This window comes from Armigeres subalbatus, chromosome 2 (genome assembly GCF_024139115.2).
Source record: "Armigeres subalbatus isolate Guangzhou_Male chromosome 2, GZ_Asu_2, whole genome shotgun sequence".
NCBI lineage: Eukaryota > Metazoa > Arthropoda > Insecta > Diptera > Culicidae > Armigeres > Armigeres subalbatus.
The window spans coordinates 48827988-48845280 of record NC_085140.1 but is presented as its reverse complement, the minus strand read 5'-3'; the positions used below and the strand labels follow the sequence as shown (position 1 = coordinate 48845280).

At 42.4% G+C, this 17293-nt stretch overlaps 2 protein-coding genes across 3 annotated transcripts in view; one reads left to right on the top strand and one right to left on the bottom strand.

The window, feature by feature from the left end:
• Positions 1 to 16865, top strand: part of LOC134218552 (uncharacterized) — a 508615-nt gene extending 491750 nt beyond the window's left edge. For both annotated transcript variants that reach the window (XM_062697689.1, XM_062697688.1), the window contains 6 exons: positions 2410 to 3733; positions 3792 to 4147; positions 14852 to 15698; positions 15764 to 15926; positions 15992 to 16196; positions 16267 to 16865. In XM_062697689.1, coding sequence (XP_062553673.1) covers positions 2410 to 3733; positions 3792 to 4147; positions 14852 to 15698; positions 15764 to 15926; positions 15992 to 16196; positions 16267 to 16448 — 3077 coding nt within the window. In that variant the 3' untranslated portion in view covers positions 16449 to 16865. The remainder of the gene's footprint in view (positions 1 to 2409; positions 3734 to 3791; positions 4148 to 14851; positions 15699 to 15763; positions 15927 to 15991; positions 16197 to 16266) is intronic.
• LOC134218554 (uncharacterized) lies at positions 248 to 2367 on the bottom strand. Its single transcript, XM_062697692.1, has 2 exons — positions 2215 to 2367; positions 248 to 2155 (listed from the first exon to the last, which is right to left on the bottom strand). Exons 1-2 carry the CDS (start codon positions 2247 to 2249, stop codon positions 760 to 762), a joined length of 1431 nt encoding a protein of 476 aa, XP_062553676.1. The 5' UTR covers positions 2250 to 2367; the 3' UTR covers positions 248 to 759.
• Positions 16866 to 17293: the final 428 nt, after the last annotated feature.

Here is a 17293-nt window from a genome sequence, read left to right as displayed (position 1 = left end):
CTATCAGCACGTTATCATCAGCATTCGGAATCCACTGTAGACGGGGCTGGTTGTAATCCCCGCAAATCAACACATGGTCATCGGAGGAAGCATTGTTGCACAGTTCACGAACGGAGGCTACATGTTCGTCAAACAGTTCCACATTGTGACTACGATCAGGCGACGACGACACCCAATGGTGATATCGGCAAATACTTGCTCAAGTCTTTCACCCAAACATGTGCGGACTTGCACACAGGAAAAACGATTTATGTCATTACCAACAAATGTATTTGTATTACTAATGAAAGAAAGGTTGACATATCACCAAATCAATGCCCTCCCCTTAGTAACTGCAAATGGTAAGATACTATCAACTGTAAAACATCCTGATTAAGAATTGCGGCTCAGCAAAGGGTCACACACACGACTGAGCAAATAAATGAAATGTTAAAAAAAAGGTTTTCTAAATTTGCGTCACAGAAATTTTTGATTTTTCTGCGCTGCCCCTGTTTGTATTCAAAGTGAAACTTTATTTTAAATTCTGCGAGGAAATATTTGCGGAAATTTATTATTATTTTTGCGAGAATTTTTTTAAATTTTACTTCACCTTTTTCGAGGAGTTTTTGACGTTTTTGACGAAAATTTGGTTTTATGGAAAACCCGTGAAGACACCCGTTTTAATCCCAAAGTATTTATTTCATATTGTTTTATTGTTTTGACCAATCCATGTTTATGCAACTTTCATAGAATGAAGCAATAAACTGCATATCTTTTTATTCAGTTATTCGCATTGAAGCTGACTTCATACTTTTTCATCTCCTCCTGCAGTTTCGCTGCCGTGGACATCTCCTGAATAAGTTTATTTTTCTCTGCAAGTGTTGTATAGAATAAATTGGTGAACCTCTGGCTATATTCCTTATTCTTTTGATTGATTGTTTGGAGTTCATCGATCAAACGTTTACAATCATTGATCAATCTCTCAAGGTTCTCGCCAGCCTGCTTGGCTTTATTGTTGTCATCTTTCTGCATTCTGGATTCCAGTTCCTTGTAGGGTTTCAGTTTTTCCTCAGCCTGCTGATGTAAAGCCTTCCAATTTTCGGTCCATGTGTTTTGGAATGTATTCACCTTCTCGTTCAGATCAGTCTTCAGATTGCTGTGTGCATCCTCAATACGTTTGATTCTGTCGAGGGCACTGAGCGATTCATCTTCGACTGGTTGTGCGTAACTACAACATAGGCCTTTCAGTTTGGACTGTTTATCCGGGCATGGCTCGTTGTAGTACTCCAGCTGCACATTGTTCCGTTCGATGTTTTTTACGGCACTATCCAGCCATGTGCAATGCCATGAGTTCTTGTCCATAGCCAGTTTCTCCAAACTTACGAATTGATCAAGAGTTTTCACGTCCATTTGGTTCAGATGGTTATGACTCAAGTCCAGGTTAGCCAGTTGCAGCATAGTCCATTTTTCCACATCCAATTTTTTCAACTCATTGTAAGCTAACGACAAGTGTTCCAATGCTGGTAGATATATTTGTTTCTCAGTTGTGATTTGGTTTATTTTATTCTTTTTAAGTGAAACTTTCTTCAACATTTGCATGTTACCAAACGTGTCCATTTCAAAATACTCAATCTGGTTGCCGTCCAAAATAAGCTCCTCCAATTGGTACAAAAACTTAAGTTTGTTTATTGATTTTAATTTGTTATTCTTAAGGTTCAAAAGCCGTAGATTATTGATGGGCCTAGAAACTGGTTCATCTGCCACTGAAACTTCTGTATTGATCCTAAACTCCTCCTGTTCAGGCTCGGAAGAACTTATGTTTTCGAAACTCTTTGAATAATCGTCTCCATCGACTGGCCGAGGGAGATCTTCTATCATCAACTCGAATATTTGATTTGACTCTGCCTTCAACGACACCCATTTGGGAGAAATATAAATCGTACGTATGTCCAGTTGCCCAAGTTGCAGCTTAATTATATTTCCCAATTGATTAACAAGAACTTCGGAAAAATTGCTCACACTTCCAGAATTAACAATCAGCGTATGCTTCGACGATAAATTGGGCAGTTTTGGTCCTAGAGGACCGGTCCAGCTTAGATTTTCCAAGAGACAAATCTTCGATCGTTCAAGTTTGCACCTTAATTCTTTCGGCTCCCCCGAGGAAAACTTCACGAATCTATTTCAAAAGAGATGGTATTAAAAGATAGTCATTCCTAGCACAACAGAGTCACTCACAGGCACAGAAATAGTATCAGCCACTTTAGAGTCATCTTTGCTCGGCTGTTCAATAACTAATGATTAAAATGAAGCTCTGCTAACGATTTTATTTTCACCAGGCTGCAGTTTCCTTATCAGATTTTCACTTTATTCCAAGACCGCTCAACTCTTATCAACATATTCAATAATGATCTTATTTTACTCTCTTTTCAGATGACTCAGATCATGTCTATGAATCGTTAGAGTCGCACGGGCATTCGCGTATACGCGCACCTTCAATGGGCTCTGGCTCAATCGTCCCCAATCGGCGAATACCTCCACCACCACTGCCTCAATCCTCCTTAAGTGATTCTTCTACCATCACCGCAGTCAGCAGCACAACCAGCAGTTCTCAAGCTAACTTTTTCAATTCCCAACGATCACAGTCCACACTTGTCGATGAACCTTACACCGCTGATGGCATCGATTCCGATTCGTTCGACAGCGATGAAAGTGATGAAGATCGCCGAAACGACACCTACTTACACCCAAATGATATTAACAGCGCCAAACAGCTCCCGGATCCCCCGCCCTCAAATAACCAGATGTACGCCTTGATGCAGAAAATCCGCAACATTGGAACCCTCTCCAAGTCAGAGCTCGCCAAAGGATTCAACAAGCTTTCCAAAAAGAAAACCAGCTCTTCCAAGTCGCCAAAGATCTTCACCGCTGAAAATCTGACCTTCCCTGCCGGGCCGGACGACAACAGTACCACCAACTATGAAAACACTCCGCTTCCCAAGACTCCCAAACAGTCCAAGTCCAAGTCCTTCAAACTCCCGCTTCAGCTCGGTTCATCCAGCAAACCTTTGGCTGACGATTACGAAAATACCGATTTCCACCAGCCGGTCACCCCAACGTCGGTTTCGCCAAATGGATCCGCCCTCGCATCTAGTCCCGCTTCGGAACAAGCGGACCGGTCCATTCTGGTCAGTATCAGCAACAGCGATTCCAGCAACGTCTCGACTTTCCGCAAAAAGTCCAAAACCGGAAAGTCGCTCCGCTCCAAGCTCCGCAAGAGCCTCCAATCGGACTCTAGTCTCAACATCGGTAGTTCATTCAACGGTTCCCGCAGTACATTCTATGTGACGGACTCGCTGGATGTCGACTCGGGAATATTCAACGGCAGCGAACCCAACAGCTCGTCCTCGAATCTGAACGTAGCATCCGTGGGAAAGGATACGCCCTCTCCTCAGAAGCTCGTCGTCCACAAAACACCCGACGCCGATCGGCGAAAGTCGGTGAACGGTGGAAGCCCTGCTAGTCGACCCACAATTCCACCACCACCACCGCCCTCGAGTGCAGCCGTTGGAGACAGAAAGTTTTTAAAGAATCGAAAATTGGGCGCCACTTCGTGGTACGCCGAATGTGGGCTTTTTAAGGCGGACAGTCTCAAACAGGCGTCGCTCGAGAACGAACTGAAAAATAAGGAACGTAGTACGACTTCTTGGTATGCCGAAGCCGGACTGTATCAGACCAGTGATGTTTCCGTCGCCAGGTAAGTAACGCCTTAAATATTGCGTAACATCAGTAACTCACTATCTCTCTTTCAAAAGCTCCAGCGAAAGTTCCGGAGTTTCGACCGGCGGCGAAGGTGGCGGAGAGGACGACCACTCGCATAGCATGTTTGTGAACGAGCCGCTGTATCAGATCTACAATGCGGCCAAACTGGAATCGTTGACGCGAGACATCGATGCGGAAATAACCGGCGACGGCGATACCGAGCTGTATGACGACGGGTACGAAAAGATCTCTGACCGCAGGAAAAGTGGCGGCGCCGGTTCCGGTAGCGATGAGGATACGGTGGGACGAAAACTGCGGCCGAGTGCGTTCGAGCTGATCGAACCCAACGTGGGGAAGCTGCGCACGCTTTGGTGCGAGATCCCGGAGGTGATCAACTCGGAAATTTTGCGTAAGTAGTGACATATTTTTTTCCGTACTCTGTAAGTACTAAATTACCCTTAACCCGGAAATCACCTGGACGAACTTTAAATTTTTAACCGTTTTTATTATAAGGGAATAATTATACAAATTCGCTTGGAAAATCTTGAAAATAAGCGCTACAGTGTACTTTTATCAAAAAACTTACGTTGACTGTGCTGTCATATTGACCCCAAATTGAAGTTGTTATAACTTTTTTACTGTTTGGCCAATTTTGGATTTTTTGGGCTTTTCCGAAAGATAATTTTAACATCTTCAAGAACGTTAGAAGCATTTCACAAATAACGTATCGCTGTAGGGAGAGGGAGGGTGTCAAGCCGAGTGTTACGATCTATACTAAAAAATTAAACCTTTCGTACAAAAAGTGTTACGAGGGGGTGGGTGGGGGTTCATAGTCCCTAAATTTAGCGTTATGTAATTTTAGAAAGAACCCTTACATAAGATTGAACATAGGTTGTCGGCTACTTCGCGGGGAAGGGTCTTAAAAAAAGTTTACAGAAACAGTGATTTTTATGCTTATTTACTTATATCTGGAAATTTTACCCATTTTGACTTCATATTTTCAAAAAGGTTATGCAGGAAGGCGTGAGTTTTGACATGAGGTATTGGCTGGTTTAGAATTTGGCCGCTATATGGTGGTATATTTGAAATAATTATTTTAGACTACTCAAGATATTCCGATACATGGAATTCCTTTATTCATTTGTTAGACACTCTTTGTTACTTAACCGCTACTGTGCCGAGATCTACTGTGGTATTCTGCTGTACAGAATCCACGCAGTGTCTATTTTTAGATTTCCATTATTCATGATTGTTTTCATTGCCAGTCCATCTCATCGTGAGTCCATTGTGTCCGATTATCCATGTAGTGTATCCAATGACCAATGATCGTTGCTCGGTCGCCATTTCATCCGGGTAACCGGGTAACTGGATGAATGCCTCCGAGGAGAACAAGCTGTCAGTCGTCATCAGGCAGCCGGGACGGAAAGGCGCGTACCCCAAAACGCCACCGTATGGGCTGCGGATCTGGCGACTGACGAGGATTTGGTGGAGGGGCTGGGAATAGAATCCATGACCATCCGCTTGTAACGCGAATGTGTAGTCAACTACGCTACGGAACCCCCTAAGCGGTGCTAGTGTGCTTGGAATATTCTTGCATGTTTGAAATGTTGCTCTAACTTGAGATCTCTCGGACCAAAGTTGTATTCGGCAACATTGTTCAGGATGTCCAGAACTACAAAGCGTTGCTCAATATAATGAGCACTTCTTCCAAGAGGCGGCGCTAGTGCGCAGTTATATTGGAATATATTGCTCCATGGGAGATCTGATGGGGCGTAGTATGTTTTGCAAACATGAATGTTGTGGTAGAGTCTACCAATAGTTTTCTTTGTATTCAACCTGCTCTAGCGATACAAATAAAAAGTATATTGGAGGGATACCGAATAGAATTCTTCCTTAAATAATATCCAGCATTTTTTTGAAATTCTTCCAAAAACTCCTTCGTGCGTTTCAGAATTTTCTTCTGGAATTCTGCCAGAAATTACTTCAGTAATTCTTCCAGAAATTATTTCTTGAATTTTTGTATTCATTCATTGGCGATATCTTTCAGGCATTCCTCCATATTTTTTCCAAAGAATTTCTTGTAAATTATTTTTTTTTTAAATTCTTCTAGGAATATCTTTGAATGCTGTTCCAGGATTTTCTCTGGAAGTTGCTGGATTAATTTGGAAATTCCTGCAATAACTCCTCCAGGAAATCCTTCTGGAATACAAGAACTTACTCGAAGTTTCCTTCAGGAATTGCTCCGCAAGTTTCTCACATAAATGCTCCCGGAGCAATTGAACAATTCACCCGGAAGACTCTTGAGGAATTCCTCTGGATTTTTTCTGGAACTTCCTTGAGGCATTGCTCCGGAAGTTCCTTGAAGAATTCCTCCGGAAGTTCCTTTGGGAATTCTTCCGGAAGTTCCTTGAGGAATTCCCCAGGAACTCCCTGATCTATTCCTGCGGAAGTTCCTTTAAAAACTCCTCAGGAAATTTATTGAGGAATTCCTCTGGAAGTGGAGGAGCTCTTCCGGAAGTTCTTCAAAGAAATCCTCCAAGAATTTCCCCGGAAGTTCCTTCACACAGAAATTCCTACGGAAGTTCCTCCAGGAAGCAGGAAGTTTTTCGAAGAAATTCCTGAAGGAATTAATGGAGGAGTTCCTGGAGGAACTTCCGGTGGAATTTCTGGAGGAACTTTCGGAGGAATTACTTGAGGAATTCCCGAAAGAATTCCTGGAGGAACTTCCGGAGGAATCCCTGAACGAAATTCCGGAAGAATTCCTCAAGGAACTTTTGGAGGATTTCCTCAAGGAACATGTAAGGATGAAGCTTGCGGGGAAATTTCTGAAAGAAACGTCAAGTATATTCCTGAAGGAACTTCCGGAGGAAACGTTATTAAGTTTTCCATGTTGGACTATTGAAAGATTAGGAATTTCAGAAGGAACTCCTAGCATTAAGGTAGCCTCACACCTCGGGAATTTGGTCCGCAGATTTTAAATATATTTTCGGAATTTGGGAACGGAAATTCAAAATCCCGGCCCCATTTAAAATGCACGGGGCCCAAAATCCGGCAGAAAATTTTCCCGAGGTGTGAGGCTGCCTTTAACAGGAGGGGTGGCGAGGAAAAAAATTAGCGAATATGTACTGAAGAATTTTAATTACATGCTTCTGAGTGTTTTTCCGGAAAAAAAACATTTACAGATATAAGTAATTGGAATTTAAATATGATTTATTAGATGAATTCTTGTAAAATAGAAAATCTCCTACATGAATTCTATACGGAATTCTTGGTAAAAAATGTGCACAGGATTATAGAATATAATTAAATACAAATATCCGCCCAAAAGTAAATTGCACTATCCACAAAAATCAGTTCACGTACTTAAACATTTTTATTCATCATGATCTGATTAGCCAAGGCCAACGCACTGCCACTGCACTGAATATCCTGGATCATAAGTTTCAAATCAAAACAAACACGATGCTACGCACACAAACATATCCAATGACAGATGGAACTGAAACTGTTTTTTATTCAGGGTTCGGGTTGGCACTGACCCAGGTTAAAAAACGAATTCGACATAACTTTTTTCCATGTATATTTTGCCTAAATTTAAACTTGAAAAAGGGTGAACCCAAACTTATGGCCGATGCATACCATGCACTTGAGTAAACATTTTGATTTTAAAAAATAAAACAAGATTTTTTCGCCGAAGTTTCATTAATGCATATAAAAGATGATTAAAATTGGGTTCCGTTCCACTTTTTATTTCGAAATTTTGTGGGCTCAATTTTGAGCAAAATCAAAATGTTTTTATCACATGAATTTAAGAAAAATGTGTAACTTTATGTAATATTTTAGCACATAAAAAAATAAACATCATTAGTTTAAAATACATACGATGCAAGATCTACTTATATTCTTTGTGTTGAGCCAGCAATACCCGAAATCGAATGTAAGACGGCGAAAATACGGCCAAAAACTTTTGCCTATATTTTTCGAAGGTGAACCCAAACTTTTGGCCGGGAGTGTATATGTTCTAAGTCGCCCAAAGACTCTCAACCAGTAAAACAAGTAAAAGGAATACAATATAGAGCTCTCTGAAAGCTACACTAACTCCATGTAATAAAGGTTTTAAGAGAGAAGGGCCATTTGGCCGAAGGCCATTAAGCCGAAAGTCCGATAGGGCATATGGCCGAACAGACCAGTCGTTTGGCCGAAAGGGTCATATAACCGAATAAGTAATTTGACCGAATAGGTCATTTGGCCAAATGGGACATTTGGCCAAATAGCTATTTGGCCGAATAAGTAATTTGACCGAAGAACCATTTGGTCGGAAAGGTTATTTGGCCGAATTGATCATTTGTCCGCATAGGACATTTGGCCAATAGCCATTTCACCGAAAAGGTCATTTTGCCGAATAGCCATTTGACCGAATAAGTCATTTGTCCGAATAGGTCATTTGGCCGAATATGTCATTTGGCCGAATAGGACATTTGAAAAGTGAGAAATAATAGGACGAAGTGGGTAGTGAGACGTCTCACTACCCACTTCGCACTATTCACTTTTCCCAGTGAGAAGTGGGAAATAAGTAGTGCGAAGTGAGACATCCCACTTCTCGCACCTTATTTCTCACTTTTCTCTGAGAAAAGTGAGTACTCTGAAGTAAGAAGTGAGACGTCTCACTACTCGCTTCGCGCTTCTTATTTTTACAGTGAGAAGCGAGAAATGAGACCTCTCACTTCTCACTCCTAACCTTTTCGACCAAATGACCTATCCTGCCAAATGACCTATTCGTCCAAATGTCCTATTTCTCAAATGACCTCTTCGGCCAACCTAGTCAACACAAAATCGTATATGTTGTCATATAAGATGCTAAAGTGGAGGCGATATACGTACATTTTACCACATCGTACCCACACTTTAGCATCTTATGTGTCATCATATACGATCTTGTGTTGACTGGGAAATGTCCAATTCAGCCAAATGATCTATTCGGCAAAATGTCCTTTTCGGTCAAATGGCTATTCGGCGGAATGACCTTTTCGGTCAAATGACCTATTCAGGCCAAATGTCCTATTCGACCGGATGACCCGTTTGGCCAAATGACTTTCGGCCAGATGGGTTCCGGCCTAATGGTTTGTTCGGCCTGGTGACATTCGCACAGAGAAATAGACGTCTCACTCTACACATGTTCCATCGTTCATCTTTCAAACGAAATTTAAAGAAAAAAATTTGTGTAGGTGGTCGATTGACGCTTTTATGTTGCATGAAGAAGAAGCAGAAAGATGATAATCGAAAGCATACGAAGAAGTTTTTAGAACTCATATCAAAAATTCTGAAAGCAATTTAATTAAAAACGGTAAGCAGTACGGGGTGGGCCTTTTCCTATACTGTGTATAAATTAAGGGTATGCGATAACACACTTTTTCCAAACGAAACGAAATTTAAAATTTCTATGATGATTCGAAACGGAACGAAACGAAATATAGATTTACTTTCGAGAATTCGAAACGATACGAAATCAAAGTGTATTCAATTCGAAATTTTACGAAACAAAACGATATTTTATTTTTTTTTTTCCGCGGAATTTTTATTGAATTGGTTTTACATTATGTATGCATCTCTGATTTCACTTTTTTGAAGTCAAATAACTACCTTGCCACCAAGAGAGTTATAATAACAGAAGAAGCAGGGTATTACAATCACCGCATAAATCACCGTTTATAAACCATTGGCGATAAGGCAATAACCCTGCATTTGTGCCGCTTTAAAACGAATTCGTCGTGGAGTGTGTACTCCCGAATCTGTTAATTTTTTTATGTCAGAAAGTACATTGAAGTATAGAAACTGTGGGATTTTTCGCACATAGGTTCAAATTTTGTGAAAAACCTTATTTCACTTAAAAATTATTAAGATTATGTGATTTATATTGTCTCATCAGCGTGGCTTTATGGTATTTAATGATCGTTCAACCCGTTCTGGATTTTTTTTTGCAAATTCCATGCGAAGATCTAGAAATGCCCACGATTCTGCAATGTTCCTTACAATGAATGAATAGCTTAGCTTGATAAATTGTACACATTGTAGTTGCTCATCATGATTGGCCGAGAAACAGCAAATGTGCACGGTTTACCAATTGAATAACCTTCTTGGGATTAATTAAAATGTATTCTCATTATACTTGCTTCAGTCAATTTAGCATTAGGAGAGGAAAATTAGTTTGACACTCATTGTTATAAGATACCGAGGAATGCTCTGCATCTCCGTGAGCGCCGCGGGAAAGGAATCGTTGGTTAGTTGAAAAGGTAATTTACGTGAAGCCACCTTGGTAAGTGACTAAATATTTATTGTGAACGAAGTTCGCGTTCTCAGGGACTATCTGCCGTCCCGTGACCAGCAGCAACATGATCGATTTTGATTGTGTAAATAGTCAAATAACATCACAAAATGTTAATTAAAATCTTGGGGTCTGTATGTATATTTCGATGATTCGCCGAATATTGACTGGTGTGTGGAGTATCTTCAATCCTCCGAACTTTTTATTCTTACTTTTAGGTAAGATTCAAATTGTTGTTTGAACGTGAAATGTTGCATTATGTTTTCCTTAGGGCCTTCTTAACGCTTAAGCGGTGCTTTCCCATGCGCTTAAACCTGGTTTTAGACCTAAGCGAAAGTGAAGAAATCGGCCTTTATTAAAAAAGAGGCGCTCAAAATAAACTTCACAAGGACCTTACGAATCCACGCCACGGCGTTGCCTCTTTGACAAAGTTATACTGATCTGATTCGTATCTGATTACATTTACACTCTATTTACACATTGAGCCGGATCACTTTTATAAAAAATAGGATAGGATGTTAAAGATGCTTTTCGTTTACTGTTAGATATTTCTAACAAACCACTGAAGACGTTTTATAAAAAAATAAATACGTATTTGTCAACATTATATAGAAAGCGTTAACATTGACATAAAGATTTGAAAACAGCTTTATGATTTTGTTTAGCGGCGCAGCCAAAATTTTTGACAATACAAAGCATGTTTTAAGTTTAAATTTGTTTCGAAATTCCGTTAAATTTCGCTAGTTTTTTCTAGCGAAATTTTTGTAATTTTACGAAACGGAACGAAATCAAAAAAATAGATTTCGCCATGCTCAAATTCCGCGAAATTCCGCGGAATTTCGTTTCGAGTCACCTGAAACGAAATTTTTCGAAATACCGCATATGCTTAGTATAAATGTAATATCACAAAATAAAAGTTCGAATATTGTGTTACAGTAGAAGAAAAGTCCAACCACGTACTGCTTACCGTTTTTAATTAAATTGTTTTTAGAATTTTTGAGAAGAGTTCTAAAAACTTCTTCGTATGCTCTCCCGTGGAGATTTTGTTCGATTATCATCTTTCTGCTTCTTCTTCTTCATGCAACATCAAAGCGCCAATAGGTCATCGATGACGCTTCTAACGATATTGCTTGTATTTGACGATTGCTCACTACCGCCATCTGTTTGCCGTTTGTCCACCTACAGTGCATTAAGCATTGGGCGTTTTCGTGACGATGATTTGTATTGCATTTTGTTCAAAGGGAGACGTCTGTTTCTCTTTGTTTCACAGTTGTTTGGATCTACGCAGTTTACCGTGATCAGTTTGTTTCAAAACTGGTGTATTAGCTCTTCGTTGACATCTAATGCTTTACTTAATGGAACGTACACACGGTCAAGCAGTTTGACCAACATTGACTCCACCTCTCGTTTGTTCAAACATCCATCAATTTTTACCAACAGCGGCACGAGCAATCAACTTATTCGACCAACAATTTCACACACGAACGACCGAAGCGACAACTTGAGCTCCAACCATCAAAAAATATATGGGGGTTTGTGCAACTTCACTATAAATGATCAAACATGTTCGGCGAACCTTGACTCCGCCCCCGACAACTAAAAAAAACCAAACCGTTTTAATTTTTTCCAACCGAGCCGCCAACTGTCAAATGGTTGTTCGAACAACTTCACACACGTTCAAACAAAGCAGCAACCGAAGCGTTTTTTTTTTGGGGCGGAGTCAATGTTCGTCAAACTGCTTGACTAGTGTGTACGCTGCATAACAGATTTGAATTCGAAAACGCTTGTCGACATATGTTTCCAGTTTTACTTGATCCTGCTCCACCTTTTCTTGCTTGATCGACCCTCACACCGAAGCAATCATAAAGTCTTTTCTGTATAAGCTTTTTTTTCTTTTCATGCACTCTTCCTTTAATATCATTGATACCTGCCACTTTTTAAAATCCATTCAGGAAGATAACCAGTGTGAGTGGCCACTAAATAGCGGAAATGGAAAGAATGGTTCGGGATGGAAACTACAAAGATGTACAGTTCAATCTGATTTACGTTACAAAAAGGGTTGGCCTTAGTCTTCAAACTTAGATTAATAAATAATAGCATAGGGTCCGTGGTACTCCCAACGGAAGAGCAGCTAGGCGCAGCATCTCTTGAAGATGGCTGGAGAGATATTCGATCCGCCATTGGAAGCACCGCAACCGCTGCACTAGGCACGGTGGCTCCGGATCAGAGAAACGACTGGTATGACGGCGAATGTGAGCAGTTAGTTGAGGAGAAGAATGCAGCATGGGCGAGATTGCTGCAACACCGCACGAGGGCGAACGAGGCACGATACAAACGGGCGCGGAACAGACAAAACTCGATTTTCCGGAGGAAAAAGCGCCAGCAGGAAGATCGAGACCGTGAAGAGACGGAGGAACTGTACCGCGCTAATAACGCACGAAAGTTCTATGAGAAGTTGAACCGTTCACGTAAGGGCCACGTGCCATAAACGGGAACCTTCTTACAAACGAGCGTGAGGTGATCCAAAGGTGGCGGCAGCACTACGAAGAGCACCTGAATGGCGATGTTGCAGACAACGGTGGCGGTATGGTAATGAACCTAGGAGCACGCACGCAGGACATGCGACTTCCGGCTCCGAATCTCCAGGAAATCCAGGAGGAGATCGGCCGGCTGAAAAACAACAAAGCCCCTGGAGTTGACCAACTACCAGGAGAGCTGTTTAAACACGGTGGTGAAGCACTGGCTAGAGCGCTGCAATGAGTGATGACCAAGGTTTGGAAGAATGAGGTTCTGCCGCAAGAGTGGATGGAAGGTGTCGTGTAGCCCATCTACAAAAGGGCGATAAGCTGGATTGTAGCAACTACCGCGCAATCACATTGCTTAACGCCGCCTACAAGGTACTCTCCCAAATTTTATGCCGTCGACTAACACCAATTGCAAGAGAGTTCGTGGGGCAGTACCAGGCGGGATTTATGGGTGAACGCTCTACCACAGACCAGGTGTTCGCCATACGTCAGGTATTGCAGAAATGCCGCGAATACAACGTGCCCACACATCATCTATTTATCGACTTCAAAGCCGCATATGATACAATCGATCGGGACCAGCTATGGCAGCTAATGCACGAAAACGGATTTCCGGATAAACTGATACGGTTGATCAAAGGCGACGATGGATCGGGTGATGTGCGTAGTTCGAGTTTCAGGGGCATTCTCGAGTCCCTTCGAAACCCGTAGAGGGTTACGGCAAGGTGATGGTCTTTCGTGTCTGCTATTCAACATCGCTTTGGAGGGAGTAATACGAAGGGCAGGGATTGACACGAGTGGTACGATTTTCACGAAGTCCGTCCAGTTATTTGGTTTCGCCGACGACATTGATATCATGGCACGTAACTTTGAGAGGATGGAGGAAGCCTACATCAGACTGAAAAGCGAAGCTAAACGGATTTTACTAGTCATCAACACGTCGAAGACGAAGTACATGATAGGAAGAGGCTCAAGAGAGGTCAATGTGAGCCACCCACCACGAGTTTCTATCGGTGGTGACGAAATCGAGGTGGTTGAAGAATTCGTGTACTTGGGCTCACTGGTGACCGCCGATAACGATACCAGCAGAGAAATTCGGAGACGCATAGTGGCTGGAAATCGTACGTACTTTGGACTCCGCAAGACGCTTCGATCGAATAGAGTTCGCCGCCGTACCAAACTGACTATCTACAAAACGCTTATAAGACCGGTAGTTCTCTACGGACACGAGACCTGGACGATGCTCGTGGAGGACCAACGCGCACTTCGAAAGGAAAGTGTTGCGTACCATCTATGGTGGGTTGATGATGGCGGACGGTACGTGGAGGAGGCGAATGAACCACGAGTTGCATCAGCTGTTGGGAGAACCATCCATCGTTCACACCGCGAAAATCGGAAGACTGCGGTGGGCCGGGCACGTAGCCAGAATGTCGGACAGTAATCCGGTGAAAATGGTTCTCGACAACGATCCGACGGGAACAAGAAGGCGAGGTGCACAGCGGGCAAGGTGGATCGATCAGGTGGAGGACGACTTGCGGACCCTCCGCAGACTGCGTGGTTGGCGAAGTGCAGCCATGAACCGAGCTGAATGGAGAAGTCTTTTATGTGCAGCACAGGCCACTCCGGCCTTAGTCTGATGATAAATAAATAAATAGGGTCCGTGGTATTGCAGCAACTACTCCATATTGGTACAGCATGTAACATGGCTGGTCTAAAAACTTGTTTGTAAATAAAAATTTGTTCTTAACCTTCCGGGACTCGCTTGGTCATGGACCGCCCACACAGTCTCGCCTCTGTTGTGAACGATAAGCGTGCTTTTTTCGAAGGTGTTGTACTGTTTTCAACGAAGCGAGTCCCCGAAAGTTAAGACAAATTCTTGATTTTAGCCGTGAGGTACGACGCGCGGCTACAAAGCAAGACCATGTTGAGAGTGGCTGGGTTCGATTCCCTGCGCCGGTCAATGCAATTTTCGGTTTGGAAATTGTCTCGACTCGGCATAAAAGTATCATCGTGTTAGCCTCATGATATACGAATGCAAAAATTGTGTGGGCCTTTAATGTCAATAAGAAGAAAAAGAAGCACAGGTGATGCATCATCATCGTGTATATACAGGAGTATATGCACTATAAGATGCAATTGACCGGAAGATCAGATAAACATTTCCCCCCATGAAGTGCTGAACATTACCCCTGTAATAGTGCTTTTATAGCTGTGACGATATGCCATCTAATGATTATTCTCTTCTCATTGATTATATCCATTTCAGTAACTTTAACTCCCACAGAGAAACGCCTCCAGGAGGCGAAGTTCGAAATCCTCACATCGGAAGCCTCCTATTTGAAATCTCTGAACCTACTCAAGACCCACTTCATCAACCATCCGGCCTTCAGAGACATCAAAGTGCTGACATCTTCCGAGCGTAAGACGCTATTCTCCAACATCATTCCCGTGCAGGAGTGCTCCGATCGGCTGCTTTGCGACCTGGAAAACTGCTGGCAGGACAACATCATGCTGCTGGGATTGAGTCACAGCATCTACAAACACGCCGAGAAGCATTTCCACGTGTACGTCAACTACTGCGAGCATCAGGCGAAAATCGATCGAACCTTGAAGAACCTCAAAGCGCACAAAACCGTGTTCACCAAAACCTTGGTGGAGCTGGAATCCGATCCCATTTGCTGCGGCCTCAGCCTGTCGTCTTTCCTGATGCTTCCGATGCAGCGAATAACACGGATGCGACTACTGCTGGACGCCGTACTTCAGCGGATCAAATCGGACGACGACGAGTTCATCAGCTGGGAGAAAACCTTCGTGTTGATCAACCAAATTCTGAAACAGTGCAATGACGCTGCTCATAGGAGCGAACAGATGTACGAAATGGAGATGATTTCGAGGCAAATTGAGTTCCCGTCACACATCCGACCGCTTGCTGTCGTCCCGTGCGGCATCGGACCACCGGGCAGCGTGATGCGCAAGCTAGAGAAAAAGGGCGAATTAGTGCACTTGCTGTGGCGAGGCGATGACGCAAAACTTACCTTCGGTAAAAAGTTCAGCAAAAGCAATATCTATGCGTTTCTGTTTACGGATCTGATTGTGCTGACCAAGAAGAAAAGGTGAGTTGAATGAACTTGAGGCAGTGTAACCAACACCATTTGAATGTTTTCCATTTTTTTTCCAGCGACGAAACCTACCTAGTTACGGACTACTGCCCACGTGCCCTGTTGACGGTCAACTCCGGCGACATTGTGCCTCAGCTGCCAACCAAGGAGATGCAAGCCATCGGAAAGCATCTGATCATTATGACATTTCTGGAAAACCACGAGGGAAAAACTATAGAGATGGTAAACACATTCTGATATCAATGCTTCTCAATCTTACTTTACATTCGCCAAATTTTGATTTTTAGATCATTAGCTGCCCATCGGAAACGGAACGCGAACGGTGGCTCAAGGTGACGGAGCCCCTATCATCGGAAAATCCCGACGAAAGGATCTACGAACAGTGGGATTGCCCCCAAGTGGTGGCAATTCATCCCTACCAAGCGCTGCAACCGGACGAACTTGATCTAGATATCACGGAGGTGGTTAACGTGCACCGCAAAATGGCTGACGGTAAGTGACGAAGATAATATCTTTTTTCCCGTTCATTATTGCTAATTGCATTTTGAATGTCATTATCCAGGCTGGTACGAGGGCGAGCGGATCCGGGACGGAGTGGTGGGTTGGTTCCCCAGCAACTATACCAAGGAGATCCCATCGGCACACATTCGCGCCAAGCATATCAAACAGCGCCACGTTCTTCTCTCGTACACGTCCAAATATATCGACACGACGACGCGGACCCTTCAGCACAGCAAAAAATGAGCTGAACGGGATGCACGCAACGCCGTATTTCGCAATTATTAGTGTTAACTTGTAACAGTTTTTGTAATATCGCAGAGAACTAGGGTACAGCCTTGAAAATTGTATAGTTTGTTAGTATTGTACTGATTATCTTTCATTTAGACTGTAATCACAGAAACTGTTTCTGATGTAAAGTTATGGAATGCAATGTTTGTTTGAGTGCCTTTTGTATTGTTAATCTTGAAAGTGTTTAAATTATTGCGATGAAAAGCTTACCGACTCCACTTGTAAAGAACCAGAAAGTACGGATAGTTGAAACTTGTATTATAGCTGAATAGAGTAAAAACAGTTATATAATTACCTGGATACTTATTAAGCAATAAACTGAAATGCAATCGTTGTCCTGGGAAGTATTATGAATAAAATAATAAATATGAAGGCACCCATTATTAATTATCAAAGCCGAACTGTCCTGTACAGACGAAAAAGTCCTTTACTTTTCTGTTAATAGCATCCCGTTGGCGACCACATAATCTACTTGAAGTTCGCAAATATTCATCTACTTAAAGTGGATTTTTTTGAAATTTGCTAATACATGCATTAATCTATTAGACCAGCGGTTCACAACCTTTTTCTTGAGAGGTACCCCTTCGAACTTTTGTCTTAATTGAAGTACCCCCTCTCGAAAGTAGGCTTCCAATTCTCTTGAAAAAATAATTCCGAGCCCTTTGAAGTGAAGCTCCTTTCAGTTTTTGAATACCTTTAAAGTAGGTTTCCGCGCCTCTTGATTAATGGCTTCTGAGCCTCTTGTAGACAGGTCTCCAAGCCTCTTGAAGGCGGTTTTCGAGCCACTTAAAAGGAGGCTT